Raw genomic sequence first — 14,877 nt, 5'->3', positions numbered from 1 at the left:
TCATGGGGGACTCATAGGGGTGTGGCAGGGCATTCAGTCAAGGGTGACATGGGGGGTTCAGTCGGGAGTGACGTGGGGGTTCATGGGGGGCTATGTAGGGTTCACTCAGAGGTGACCCGGGGGAATCATGGGGGACTCATAGCGGTGTGACATAGCATTCAGGCAAGGGTGACATGGGGGTTCAGTTGGGGTGACATGGGGGCTCATGGGGGGCTATGTAGGGTTCACTCAGAGGTGGCCCCGGGGAATCATGGGGGACTCATAGTGGTGTGACAGGGCATTCAGGCAAGGGTGACATGGGGGTTCAGCCAGGGGTATCTCGGGGGCTCATGGCAGGGGCAGTGTCTGGCCAGCTGCAGAGGGCGCAGCAGGGAGTTCCACAGGTTGGCGATGGTGGGGCCTGCCCCTGAGCCCTGCCGCACAGCCCAGCCCCCTCCACCGTGGGGCAAACCGGGCGGGGGAGGGGCAGATACGCCCTCCAGGCCCCGCCCACCTCCGTCCTCACGTGGCCGGACACAAACTTCCCTTATCACGTGGCAGAGCGGGCGGGGGGCGGAAGCCGGCGGACCCTCGTCACGTGCCAGTTCCTAGCCCGCTGATTGGGTCTTGGCTCCCCGGCCCGAGCTGGGGCGGGTCGGCGAGCGGCGGCGGCCGGTGAGTGTCGGGGCTGGCGCGGCCGCCGCTCTGCGGCCACCAGGGACCCCGGCGCGGGCCCGAGGAGCCTCCGGCCGGCCGCGGAGGTGCCGGTTACCATGGCTACCGCGGGCCGCGCGCGCCCGCTGAAGTGCCCGGATGGACCCGGAGGTTTCCCGGGGGCGGGGCCAATTCGGGCGCGCCACGCCCCCTGCCGGCGCCACGCCCCCTGGCCTCTTGCCCCGCCCCCCAGCCCCCTAGGGGCCAGAGCTGCAGCGCGTGGAGGCCCCGGGGGGGCTGTGGCCCCCCCAGCGGGGAGCCGGGCGGGCGTTGAGGGGGCTGACAGCAGAGGGCAAGGCGTGGGGGGGAGATGCCCCCCCCCGAGGTCTGGGATCTGCAGGGCCCCCATTCGTAGCCCTGCTCGCCCCTTGTAACCACCCCGGCCTGCTGCCCCCCCGGCCCGGGCTGGGGCTGTGTGGGAACGTGTGTCCCTGGCTGAGCTGCCCCCCACTGCCCTGGGCGTGAGCACATGCCCGGGGGGCCGTTCTGGTCTGTCTCCACTGCAGCGTGAGCTCAAGTCAGCAGACCCTGGCCCTGAGCGTCCACACTCGTCTGTAAGCCCAGGTGTGGAGCTGTTCCACCCTGAGGTGTGTCGGCATCTACACGGCATTATGCGGGCCTGAGGCCAACCGCCCATATCCCAGAGTTCTTGCACCCTCCCAAACCGTGGCCGCTGGAGCCCTCTGTTCCTGGGGCAGTGTGGGGAAACTTGACTGGCCGCCGAAGCTGCTTGTCCAGAGGAAAAAGAAAGTCAGGGCTTGGGATTGTGGCTACTTTTGGCACACTGCCAGAGCATGAGTCCAGTGGGGCTGCATCTACACTGCAAAGCAACAGGGCTTGAACCCTGGCTCCAAGCTTGACTGAGGCTCAGGTCCTCCACCCCGGTGGGGTCCCGGGTCCCTGGGTCCAAACCCTGGGTTAGCATGATTGGTATGTAGGCAGAAGGGGGTTAGTCTTGAGGCTGAGTTCAAACCCTGGATTTACACTGCAGTGTAGACACACCCTTGGTTCCTGGGTGCCCGTCCCCTGCACATGGAGGTTGGGGGCTGGGGCACTGCCCTAAGGTGGCAGCCGAGGTCCGTGTAACTAGGGCTGTCAGGAGATGGTGCTGCTGTCCTTAGGAGGGGTCAGGGACGGAGTCAACTAAGCTGGCGGCTGCCTTTGCAGGCGATGCTGAGGTTGACCCACCAACCCTTGTCTCTTGCAGATGATCGAAGTAGATGGCATTGGCCTGAATGCTGTCTTCATTCTCATCATGTCGCGCATGTCGCAGGCCTCGGGCTCCATCCTGCCGCCGCTGAGCTTGCTGGTGGGGCCCAAGAAGGTGTCTCCTGCCGATGGGCACGGGGAGCGAGAGGAGTCAGCGGACTCAGGTGAGGACAGAAACTCGGTGTGGCTGGGCAGCATCACACCATGACAGGTTCGGGCAGGAGGAGAGCTGGACACCAAAGCCTCCATTGAAAGCAGAGACCATAAACCCCAATCGAGGGCTGTGACGGCAACTCCTTGGCAGCCTGTGGTGGCCTGGGCCGCTCACTGCGGTGCCAGGGCATGCTTGGCTGCTGCCAGCTCAGGTAGACACCTGGGGCGGGGTGGCTGCTCTTTTTAATCTCTTGATCCTTTAATTGCATTTGTGCCTCTTTCCTGCAGCTCCTTTTGTTCAGTCTGGGCCATTTAATCCCTGGGAATTACTGGAAGGGGAAGGGCAGCTGCAGAGGCAGCGATGGGGGAGGATAAGAAGCAGTGCAGGCTGAGGAAGTGCAGAGGGGAGGCAGGCAGGGGGCTGGCAGCAGGGAAGAGAGCGAGGTGCTGAAGGTGGCCGTGGGTGACCTGCAGCCTTGTGTCACAGCCCTGACAGCAACGGGAGGCAGGGGAGACAGAGCTATGCTGGAGCTGCCCCTTTGTCCCTCTGCATCACTGGCACTGTGGGTGTTCACCCATACCCCTGTCCTGTTGAATAGTGCGGGCCCTCCAAAGCACAGTTGGTGTCCCCTGCAGCCAGGCGAGTGATGGATCTAGCTCCTTTCCCCATGGCAGGGGTGTCGGGGGTTCCCCAAAGACGAGTGTGGGAGTGGTGGGTTGAGGATGGGGTAATTACGGGTGGTCCAGGGGCTATAAGGCAGGTGCGTCGTGGTTCTCCATACCGCAGGCCACTGGAGCTGGGGTGTCCTAGGGAGTGTTGGGGGCACATCTACAGGAGCATGATGGACTGTTGGGGGGCAGATCTCTGCTCCCCCTACGTATTGGGCCCTCTCCATTCAGCCCCAGTCTGGCTCTGCTTTTGCCGCTGGGGGAGGTTACAGGGGGTTCCCTAGGGCTGCAGCTGCCTCCTCCCATCTCCAGGCTCCCCGAGGCTCTGTGTCTTGCAGGCCGCAGCTCCCTGAGCGGCTTTGCCAGGTCCCTGCAGAAGGCGGAGGCCCTGCTGTGGAGCTGCGTGAACCCCAGTGTGCAGCGCCTCCTGCAGCCGCGGCACGCCAGCGCCGGTGCCTACGACAGTGACGAGGAGGACTCGCCCGGCGCCCTGGCCTGCCTGGCCCAGGTGGAGCACAGCTTCCTGGGGCTCAGCCGCTGCCTCCGCGTGCAGGAGAACCCCCGCACGGAGACCTTCCAAGGCCACGTCAAGCCGGCGGCCGGTGAGACGGCCCAGGGCGCCTTCTCCTACCATCCCGTCTACCCCAGCGTGGCCAAGCACTGTGCCGCCTTGCACGCCCTGCTGCAGCACCGCCACCACCTCCGCCTCTCCCGCGAGTACAGCCGCCGCCTCAAAGGGGCCTCGGACTTCGTCCGCCACCTCCTGGCTCTCCTGGCGCTGCAGGACTGGGGAGGGGACCCTGGGGGGAGCAGGCAGCTCAGGGGACTCTGTGAGGAGCTGCGGACTCACACCAGCCACTGGAGCGGGCTGCAGCGCAAGATGCGCAGCGACCCCTGGCTGCGGGGGCTGCTGCTGCAGCGTCACGAGTCGGTGAGGCACATGCAGGGGGCGCTGGGCCTGCTGGCCCTGCACGCCACCCGCCTGGCGGAGCGCTACCTGGAGGGGCTGCTGCACTGCCTGGCACGGGCCAGCCCCGCCGCCGTCTCCCCTGCCCAGGTCTCCGACCTGTTCCAGGGCCTGGAGATCTACAACCAGGTGCTGAGCGACCAGGCCCTGGAGCGGGCCTCCAGCGAGCCGGGGGCTGATCCCGCCACTCCATTCCAGCGCAAAGGGGAGATGGGGGGTGGCGCTCAGGCCTATCCCATTGGGCGGGTGCTGGGCATGCTGGCAGCCGAGAGAGGCAGGCTGGCCGCCCACAGACTCCACCAGCTCCTCGTGCAGCGGGCACAGGGGGACAGCCTGGAACAGGTGCACTGGGAGCATGCTGTGGTGCCTTGGTCCCTGGACCACAGCAGCAGCGAGACAGATGTGGGGTCCCCTGGGCCCCCCACAATGGAGGGGCTGCCGAGCCTCCCCGAGGAGCTGCAGGCGCTGTGCAGGGAGGACAAGGAGCTCCTGGACCTTGTTCTGGGAGTCCTGGTGGCCTCCACTGACACCCTCTGGCACCATGTGCTCAAGAGGCCCAAGCAGGAGAAGCCCCCAGCAGAGGAGGGCCAGGAGCCCCCAGTGGTGCCAGCAGCCAGCCCGGGCCTGGACGAGAGGCTGAGCTCAGCCTCCCTGCCCAGCTGGAAGTCTGTGCGCTGGCTGGATGCGTCCTACTCGGAAGCTGCCGAGGTTCTGTATGCGCGGTACCGCCCGCTCTTCTGGGAGGCCACGGCCGCCTCGCTGGCCCATCGCCTGGAGCTGCGGCAGGACCAGGCACAGCCCTTCGGAGGCCTGCTGCAGTGCACGGAAAGGGCAGCAACCGCGCTGGCGCAGGAGCTGAGCCAGGCGCTGAGTCAGGGTGAGTGCCGGGGGGCGGCGGGGAATGGGATGTGGAGCCATTCCCCTCTAGGGGGCGCTGGCTCCGATCCAGCCCCAGGGTTGGGGCCGGGTTGGGAATGGGGCACAGGGTCTTTCCCCTCCAGGGGGTGCTGGCTCCCATCCAGCCTGGGGCAAGGGACTGGCTGGATCGGGGGGCAGGTAATAGGACATGGGGTCTTTCCGCTCTATGGGGCGCTGGCTCTGATCTGCCTCACGGTAGGGCCTGGCTGGCTCGGGGGAGTGGGCGGGGTTTGGAACACGGTGCATCTCCCTTCTGGGGGCGCTGGCTCCCATCCAGGTGAATGTTTTGGTGCCCAGATATCCTTCCCATCAGGGCTGCGGCGTGGCCCATGGTGCAGGAATTGGAGTCTCAGGCCAGGAGTTTGCCCCAACCTGGCAGTATCTGGCTCCGTAGGAGCCAAGGGCTGACTGGCCTGGCCTGACCCCTCCTCCTTCCCCGGGGCTGGGCCTGTCCTGGTGCTCACCCCTGTGTTCGCTTGCAGCCCGTGTGCCCCCGGAGTGCAAGGCGGCGCTGCAGCACCTCTGCCAGTGCCTGATCTCGCAGGGCGTCTTCCAGAGCTGGGACCGAGGTAAGGCCCAGGGGCTGCTGGCCTGGAGGCCCTGGGGCCGACAGGAGTCCTTTGCGAAGGCCTGGCTGCTGGCACTGGGGCTGGAGGGGCTCTGGGAACAGGGGGCCCTGCGTGGGGTATTTTGGGGGCATGGCTGGAGTGGGGAGGCTCTGCAGCGACCGCGGGGACAGGGCAGGGAGTTTCAGGGCCCCAGTGTGCTCCCCGTTGGGCCCGGTGGCAGCAGCATCTCCCTCCCCCACCGTGGTGCTCTCCTCTCTCCCCAGGGTTCTGCCAGGCCCTGGGTTCCAGCCTCAGCGATAAGTGCGTGCCTGGACCCAGGACAGCGGGCACAGCGCACAGCAGGACAGCCCAGCTGCTCCGGGAGCTCCACCCTCCCCTGGCCTTCGCCCTGAAATGCCTGGAGCCTCCACTCGCTGCAAGGACTGGTGAGTGAGGCCCTGCCCGGACGCCAGGGTTCTCTCGGCTGCAGGGCTGGAGACTCAGGGAGGCGGAGGAGGGTTCTGTATCAGCCAGAGGAGGCGCTCATCGTGGGGGGTGGTTCCTTCTCATGGAGGGGACACGCACCAGTGCTCTGCAGAGAAATCAGCTTCTAGAGCCCTGGCACCACCTGTGCCCCCCACCCCCAGGGCCACCCCCGGTGCTGCCCATCCCACCCCTATGTCAGGGGCTGTCCCTGGTGCTGCCTGGCCCCCCTCCCATGCCCCTAAGGCTGCCCCTGACACTTTCTGGCCCCCCAACCCCCACACCGGCCCCTCCCACCCCAGGCACTGCCCCTCCCACCCACCCACCCCAGCGCTGCCCCTCCCACCCACCTCCGGGGCCACCCCTGGGACTGCCTGCCCTCCCGGCATCCCCATCCCCCTGGGCTCTCCCCTGCGCCAGCTCACTCTGCTCCTCGGGGTCTCCTGGCTTTGCCCATTAACCCATTGTCCTGCCCTGCAGCGAGCGGCAACCTCGTCTCCCCACGTCTCCGGCTGGAGCTGCTGACTCGCTGCCTGGCCACAGGGCAGGCCTCCTGCTCCTGGCTCATGGCCAAGGCCTATCAGCACCTTGCGGCCTGGTCCCTCTGCCCGTTCCTGCTCGTCACCCAGGGAGATCTCCAGGCAAGTACAGCTCCTGGGACACTTCCTCAGGCTGGGACCCTCAGCCAAGGAGATGCTGTCTGGGCCTGGGGCCTCTCCCTCCCACAGCTACAGGGACCTGACCTCCAGCTCCCAAGCTGGAGTCCCTCCCTGCAGCGTGCCAGAGCTCCACGGGCGCAGCTGGCACGTGGGAAAGGAAGTTGGCAGCAGAGGGGTTGGGGCTGGGATCCCAGGCCGGGGGAGGGCTGCAGCTGGCCCCCAGCCAAGCTCTCTTTGGCCATGGCTGGGCTCAGGGCCTCATGTCTTCCTCTCCTCTGCAGCTGTTAAAGGCAGAGACCACCAGGTTGGCAGAGCTCGTGAGTGGGGCCTTCCCTGAGGGCGGGGACAGCCCCAGGTGGGTGCAGCCAGCCCTGGGCTCCCACCAGGAGCGGCAGCTGTGCCTACAGATCCACTCCACCGCTGCCAGCATCCAGGTAAGGGACCCTGCCCTGCCTCGCGCTACCTGGGAGCGCTGCAGCGCCTCACGGTGACTGCGTAGGGTTCGGGTCTCGGGGCTTCAGGGGAGGGGCCCTGCCTTGGGCCAGCCCATTCCTCTCTGAGCCGCAGCCCTCCTCTGGCGAGCCCCGGGGAGCTGTGCCACAGTGCTGGGCATGGACTGGAAACTCCTGCATGGAGGGTCGGAGCACCTTCCTGTCCCCAGCCCTGTTCTGGGCCGCAGGGCCGGGCTGATGCGGCAGTGCAAGCTGCGACCTGGCAAGGGGGCAGGGCTGGGGGGATGATGCCAGCTGGGATCTGGGGGAGGGCAGGGCTGGGGGGGGGCGGTGCCAGCTGGGACCCGGGGGGGGGGGGGGCAGGGCTGGGGGGGCGGTGCCAGCTGGGACCCGGGGGAGGGCAGGGCTGGGGGGAGGCGGTGCCAGCTGGAACCCGGGGGAGGGGGCAGGGTGGGGGGAGCGGTGCCAGCTGGGACCTGGGGAAGGGGGCAGGGTGGGGGGAGCGGTGCCAGCTGGGACCTGGGGAAGGGGACTGTCTGATCCAGGTGGGCAGGTTGTAGGGGGAAACAGCTGGTGGCAACTCTAGTCAGATGGGTGGTGTGGAGTGTGCAGTGCTGGCTCTGAGCTGGGTAGGCTGGAGGTGGGGCCAGCCCCATGGTGGTGGCACTGGATGGAAGCTGGGGTGGGGCTGGCCCCAGGGTGGTGGCACTGGATGGAAGCTGGCTTTGCTCCATCTCCTGGCACACGTGCCCGGGACCCGCTGCGTCATCCTTGCTGCACTAAGCTGGCAGGTGCCTGAGGGTGGGGGTGCCAAGCCTGGCTCTCCCAGGGGTGCCTGCCCAGCTCCCGCTTTGTTCCCCAGAGCTTCTCCCAGGACGTGCTGCAGATGTTCTCCACCGACTGCAAGCGGATTTCGGCAGAGATCTTCGGCCAGACCATGCCGCTGGGCAAGCACTGGAGAGCGGGCCTCCGTGCAGGTACGTACCCCCGTGTCCTCCATGCCCAGCCCCGTCCGCCGACAGACCTGGTGGGCAGAGCAGCTCAGAGCTGGCACGTCAGGCTGAGAGCAGCTTCCTTCTTGCCCAGGCCTGTCCCGGACCCTGCCCTGGCACGGCAGCCCGGAGCACTAGCTCTGGGCCCGGGCCCTGCTGGCAGGACGCTGACCCGGCTGTCCCTAGTGGCTCTCCCAGGCTGCATGGATCGCTAATCCCCAGCCTGCTGGGCTGGCTGCCTGGCATTGCCGGCGCCTGGGGGCTGCAGCTTGACTCTCTGGGGCAGCACCATGCCCACAGGGCCCAGGCCAGCCTGCCCCACTGGCCCCGGGTCCCAGTGAGAACTGGAGGTACCTGCTGCTGGGGGCGCAGTGTGAGCACTGCCCTCCCCCATCCCGCCCCTCCCTCTGGTGGCGGAGCGACTCGGTAGCCAGCGCCTCCTGGGGGCCGGGCAGGGCATAGCTGGCTCTTTGGCACCCCAGTGGGTCACTGTAAAGTCTTGCCCTTCAGGGGTGCGAGTGTCCCACAAATGGGTCCATCGGCCTCACATCGAGTCCTTCCTCCCTGCTCCCTGGGCTTTGCCCACCTCCTTGCCCAGGCCCTGCTCTCCTCTGGGCTCCAGCCGGGGACCCGGCAGTGAACAAGCAGGGTCTGCCTAGTCAGACCCGCTCCCTGCTCCCTCCCCGCTCTGCCTATCAGCAGGCCCTTCCCACAGCTCTGGATCTGCTCCAGGATCCCCCAGGTGGGAATTTAACTCCCTGCTGCCACCCTCGTGTGGCCCTTCCAGCACTTACCTGGGAGATCTGGGCCCTGGCCCCTGCTGCCAGCTCTCACTGGGCACCTCCCGCTTCCTGCCTGCCGCCCGCCTTTCTAGAGCCACCCAGCTGGCCATCTGCATTGGGCCTGCCACGCTCTGGAGTTGCACCCGGATGCCCTAATGAGCTCCCCGTAACCCTTGCCGTGCCAGTGTGGGGCATACACCCCTCACAGCTCCTTCCAGCCACGCAGGGGTAATGCTGCCCCCGCCCCGGCCTCTTTCAGACCTACCCAGCGCCCCGAGTGAGTACGCCTTGACTGCTGCCCAGAGTGTCCTGGGCCAGGTCCTGCAGGGCATCCAGATGCTCCCACGCGAGTCCCAGGTGCCCACGCTCACCCATGTCATGACAGCCTTCGTGGAAGCCTGGATGAACCACATCCTCACCCAGAAAATCAGGTTCAGGTAGTGGAGCTCACGGGGTGCAGTGGCAGGGGGCTGCGGGTCGGGAGTGAGGGGCACTGCAGGGCTGGGCGGGAGCTCAGGGCTAGGGTGGCAGGGGGCTGTGGGTCAGGATTGAGGGGCACTGCAGGGCTGGGCGGGAGCTCAGGGCTAGGGTGGCAGCGGGCTGCGGGTCGGGAGTGAGGGGCTGTCAGGGTTCCCTCCCCACTCTGAACTCTAGGGTACAGATGTGGGGACCCGCATGAAAGACCCCCCTAAGCTTATTTCTACCAGCTCAGGTTAAAAACTTCCCCAAGGCACAAATCCTTCCTTGTCCTTGGATGAGTACTGCTGCCACCACCAAGTGAGTTAGACAAAGATTCAGGAAAAAGGACCACTTGGAGTTCCTGTTTCCCTAAAATATCCCCCCAAACCCCTTCACCCCCTTTCCTGGGGAGGCTTGAGAATAATCTGCCAACCAAATAGGTAAACCAGGTGAGCACAGACCAGACCCTTGGGTTTTTAGGACACTAAAAACCAATCAGATTTTTAAAAAACAGAACTTTATTATAAAGAGGAAAAAAATAAAGAAGCACCTCTGCAAAATCAGGATGGAAGGTAACTTCACAGGGAAATCCGATTCAAAACACAGAGGATTCCCCTCTAGGCAAAACTTTAAAGTTACAAAAAACTGGGATAAACCTCTCTCTTAGCACAGGGAAAATTCACAAGCTAAAACAAAAGATACTCAAACGCATTTCCTTGCTATTACTTATTATTTCTGTAAGTTTAGATGTATCATTCAGTAGGAGCTGGATTACTTGCTTGGTCTCTCTTTGTCTCCGGAGAGCACGCGCAAAAAAACACAAAACAAAAACCTTCCCCCACTGATTTGAAAGTATCTTCTCCCCCTATTGGTCCTTTTGGTCAGGTGCCAACCAGGTTATCTGAGCTTCTTAACCCTCTACAGGCAAAGGAGGGATTCTATGCTACCCTTAGCGGTATGTTTGTGACAGGGCTGGGGGGAGCTCAGGGCTAGGGTAGCAGGGGCTGTGGGTCGGGAGTGAGGGGCACTAGCAGAGCTCTGGGGGAGCTCAGGGCTGGAGTAGCAGGGGGCTGCGGGTCGGGATTGGGGGGCGCCCAGGGCTGTGATCTCTTCCCCCCTCTAATCCTGGGGCTCCCCAGCCTGCAGGGTGCCTTACAGCTGAAGCAGGACTTCGACACGGTGCGGCAGCTGGTGCAGTCGGAGGATTCCGGCCTCTCGCCCGAGATCAAGCAGTCGGTGCTGTCGCTGCGCATCTTCCAGCAGATGGACAATGCCATCGTCTGCCTCTTGCAGCAGCCCAGCAGCAAGGCCTACCTGCCCTCCCACACCTGGGAGTCCTTCCGCAAATGCTGTGAGTGTCGTGGGGCTGGGCTGGAGGGGCAACGGGCTGCACTGCCCCCTGGCCAGGTGCATGATGGCGGGTCAGAGGTGGGAGCCCAGGCGAGCAGGGCTGGGCCCTGGGTGGGACGTGCCCAGAGACGCGCTCTGTTGGCGCACGATCACCGTGCGAGCGTTGAGTACGTGGAGCCCCGCGCCCTGGCACGGGGACAGGACGGACTTGCTCAGCTCTGCATCGGCTGTGGGGGAGCACTGGGGGGGACCGGCTCCACCCTGCACGGCACCCCTGAGCCCGGTGGTGTCAGGGGAGGTTAGCGGGCATCTGTCGAAGGGGAGGTGCCAGTCCGTGGCCCTTTCTCAAGCAGCCTGCTGACAGCCTTCCATCCTGGAGACACTCTGGACTCCTGGGTCCTGCCCTCCCAGCAGGGCTGGGCCTGGCTGGGCACAGGGGAGCAGTATCCCCTTGGCTGAGGCCCTCCTGTAGGTGGTGGGGCTGGGTATGGGTGTCTGGGAGGCACCCTGGGATAGTTCAGCCATGCTGAAGGCTTCTCAGCCATAGAATCATAGAATATCAGGGTTGGAAGGGACCTCAGGAGGTCATCTAGTCCAACCCCCTGCTCAAAGCAGGACCAATCCCCAACTAAATCATCCCAGCCAGGGCTTTGTCAAGCTGGGCCTTAAAAACCTCAAAGGAAGGAGATTCCACCATCTCCTCCCTAGGTAACGCATTCCAGTGTTTCACCACCTTCCTAGTGAAAAAGTTTTTCCTAATATCCAACCTAAACCTCCCCCACGGCAACTTGAGACCATTACTCCTTGTTCTGTCATCAGCTACCACTGAGAACAGTCTAGATCCATCCTCTCTGGAACCCCCTTTCAGGTAGTTGAAAGCAGCTATCAAATCCCCCCTCATTCTTCTCTTCTGTAGACTAAACATCCCCAGTTCCCTCAACCTCTCCTCATAAGTCATGTGTTCCAGTCCCCTCATCATTTTTGTTGCCCTCCACTGGACTCTTTCCAATTTTTCCACATCCTTGTTGTAGGGGCAGTGGGCTGGGATCCCCCGGGTTACTGGGTTTGGGCTCCTCTGCAGATGGCAAGAGCCTGTCCGAGAGGCCCCTGCCCAGCTCCCCAGGAGATTAGCTCACCCCAGAGCCCCGCGCATCCGCTGGGTGATTCCAGGGTAAACAGCTGTTCGTAGGAGTGGGCAGGAGTCTGCGCGGGACACCGGCTCCCCTGGCTTGGGGCACCACCTCCGATCAACCCCAACGGAGCTGGGGGCCAGGGCAGGGGTGGGATGGGCTGCGTGGAGGGCCCAGGCGATGACAATGAGTGAATGGAACACAGCGATGTCAGTGCCAGGCTAACCTCCCCTCTGCCCCCCCACCCCCCGGGGCTAACCTCTCCTAGATCCCTCCCCCCCCAGGTGACATTTCCTCTCCTTGGCCCAGGCTCACACAACGGCATCCGCACTCAGGACTTCCCCCCGGGCAGCCTGAACAGCCTGGAGAGCCTGGATGTGCAGGCCTTGCGCAACAGCACCACCCTGGAGACCCAGAGCTCCGACCTCCTCAGCCAACTGCAAGGCAGCTGCACCCCAGAGTCCTACCTCCCCAGCACCCAGCAGGAGTGGCTCTCCCTGCGGCTGCATGGCACGCGGCGCTGGAAGGTGCCCAGCCTGCCCTGCACCAGGAGCTCTGAGCCCTGAGGGGCTGGGCTCCCCCGGCTGGGGACGTAGCCCGGCCACGTATTCGTGGATAGAAATAGAGCGGCCAAGTAGCCTCAAAGCTCCATGGCTCCATGGTTCTGTTTTGCCCCCATGGGATGCGCAGCCCCCCGGACCTGGCCAGCCAAGGCATGCCTCGGCAGGGTGGCACATTCCCTTGACCTGCCTCCTGGAGCACACCACAGCCAGTCTCCCCTTGGCACATTGGTGTGGCCTGTGGGACTACAGATCCCAGCATGCAATGGGCCTCTGTGAGGACAGCTGGCCACAGAGCTCCCTGAGCCAAGACCCTGCAAGCTGCAGGGCTGCAGCTGTGGGCCGTCAGCAGGAGAGGGCTGGGGCTGGCTCCTGTCTGAGCTGCCCCTGGGCCAGGCTCTCTGCTTGCAGCCAGCTCTGCAGGGAGCCCCTGGCTTGGGTGGGGTGGCAGACAGCCTAAGTGTTCTGGGTGGCGTCGCTGCCCAGTGCTTGGTGTCTCTGCAGCCTTTTACCTGCTGCCCCCCACAAACAGTTCTGCCCAGTGACTCTGGCCTGGATGCATGGACCGGGGGGGTCTCCGACTGACCAGCCCAGGCCCCCTGCAGACTGTGCGTCTCAGCCTAAAAATGTTACTGTTAACTGATTATTTGGGAGCCGGCTGCCACGGGAGAGGGCACTATCCACCTGAGATCCCACAGCTGCCACAGGGCAGGGCACCAGCCGCGAGCCCACAGGTGAGCCCATAGCCGCTACTGGCCAGGGCACTGCCCACCGTGAGACCACAGGTGCCACCCGCGAGCCTACAGCCGCTACGGGCCAGGGCACCGCTCGCTGCGAGACCACAGCACCCAAGAGCCAGCCCCTCAACCAGGCCCCAGGGCCAGTCTCCCTTGCTCAGCAGGGGGTGAGAGGCAACAGCCATTGCTGGGCTGCCCACACTGCTCTGACTGCACCACAGAAACGACCCCTCCTCCCTCTGCCAGCTGTGGCCGACGCAGCAGCCCGCTTCCGGGGAGCGGGATGGGGGAGTGGAGGGGAGTTGGACAAGCTGCCTGCTGCCCAGGGCCAGAGCTGGGCTTTTATCAGTGCTCCCAGCCCGCGTGGATGGGCGCGGTGGCTACACCCGCACTCCCAAGGAACCCAGGAATGGCCCAAGAGGGGGCTGGGCGTGATGCCGTCTGGCCTGCCATTGCCACAGGGTGCAGCTTTACCCTGCAGAGCTCCTGGCTGGGTCCATGCAGCTGGGTTGGGCGGTGTGGAGGCAGAAGGGTGGTGGTGTTGGAGGTGGGAAGCCAGGCATAGGAACTGGGGCAGGGTGATGCAGGAGGGGGTGGCAGGAGCTGAAGAGGCGCTTACAAAGGAATCCCTGAGCTGAGCTCACCAGCCTCCTTTCGCCTTGGGGCTGGGCAAGGCCTGAACTGCCCCATATGTTGGATGGGGGCATGGCAAACCCTTGGGGCACCAAACATCCTTTGTCTCTGAGGAAGGGTCGCTCGGGCCCCTGCTCTCTTGTCATTCAGCCAAGCCCCATGCCCAGCAATCCAGTTGTAACGATGGTGGTTCTGGCAGGACCCCACGGAGAGTGCCAATTCAGGACAAACTGCTTAAAGCAGGGCAGTTACAGCCTAAGGCTGGGGTTTCTGTGCACCCCAAGGAAAACCAAACCAGCCAAACAGAGAGGACTTTGTTCTCACCCCACTGGCTAACCACAAGTCACACAAGCAATTCCCTTAGACACCCCAGTTTCCCAGTATCCCCACCAGTGCCACTCGTTATGGGGACAGATGGTTATGAAAACCAAATACCCCAGTAAAAAGGTTCTCTCGATCCCAAAGGACCAAGCCCCAGACCCAGGTCAATATACCAATCAGATCTTACCCACAAGTCACGCTGTTGCCAATCCTTTAGAATCTAAAATCTAGAGATTTATTCATAAAAGGAAAAAGAGAGAGACGAGAGCTAGAATGGGTTCAATGGAATCAATGACATCCAGTAACGGCCAAGTTCTTGGTTCAGGCTCGCAGCAGCGATGGAATAAACGGCAGGTTCAAATCCCGTCTCTGGAGAACATCCCCAGCTGGGAGGGGTCCTTCAGTCCTTGGGTCAAAGCTTCTGTGTAGCAAAGTCCCTCCAGAGGTCAGAAGCAGGACTGAAGACCAGATGGAGGAGCTGCCGCAGCTTTTTATAGTCTCTTGCCATGTGGCCTTTCTTTCTTTGTCCTAAAGACAAGCTGCCCATCCCATGGCCTGGAAACACCTCAGAGTTCTGTCCCTAGGCAGGTCCCTGCACACCTGGCTGAGTCCCCAGGCGTGTCTGTCTTCTCTCAATGGGTCAGCTGTGTCGCTGATGGTCCTTAACAGGCCACCCAGCAGGCTAGGCAGAGCTGACACCAACTTGTCTGGGGTGTCACCCAGAAGCAGAGCACAAGTTTGAAATACAGACAGTGTAGAGCCAACATTCATAACTTCAACTACAAAATGATAGGTTTTAGAGTAGCAGCCGTGTTAGTCCGTATTTGCAAAAAGAAAAGGAGGACTTGTGGCACCTTAGAGACTAACAAATTTATTTGAGCATAAGCTTTCGTGAGCTACAGCTCACTTCATCGGAATGATACCCACATACAGACAGCATAATCATAACCTTGTCTGAGACACCTTATTTGACCCCCTTTATACAAGTTTTTGTGCCACTACAGGACCTTGGTTGCAACTATGTTCTATATGGTCCCAGTTCAAGTCAAACGTGACACCAGTTAATTCACAAACAACACACTAGGGCCTGGTTCCCTGGACACAGCAGGAGCACGCAGGCAGTTCCTTTACTAGTCCCACGTCTGCTCCTCCTGCCAGCCCG

The 14,877-nt window shown here is 63.3% G+C and overlaps 1 protein-coding gene across 1 annotated transcript; it reads left to right on the top strand.

Moving 5' to 3' along the window:
- The first annotated feature begins 1,902 nt into the window (after window positions 1–1,902).
- On the top strand, window positions 1,903–12,078 carry CCDC142 (coiled-coil domain containing 142). Its single transcript, XM_074952008.1, is given in 11 exon segments — window positions 1,903–2,148; window positions 2,151–2,267; window positions 3,063–4,568; window positions 5,092–5,178; window positions 5,442–5,603; window positions 6,121–6,281; window positions 6,581–6,733; window positions 7,614–7,728; window positions 8,785–8,962; window positions 10,124–10,335; window positions 11,774–12,078. Coding segments are annotated over 11 exon segments (3,066 nt in total). The 5' UTR covers window positions 1,903–2,030; the 3' UTR covers window positions 12,031–12,078.
- The last annotated feature ends 2,799 nt before the right edge of the window (window positions 12,079–14,877 follow it).

The sequence above is a fragment of the Natator depressus genome, chromosome 4 (assembly GCF_965152275.1).
Source record: "Natator depressus isolate rNatDep1 chromosome 4, rNatDep2.hap1, whole genome shotgun sequence".
NCBI lineage: Eukaryota > Metazoa > Chordata > Testudines > Cheloniidae > Natator > Natator depressus.
This window is presented reverse-complemented; position numbering and strand designations above follow the sequence as displayed.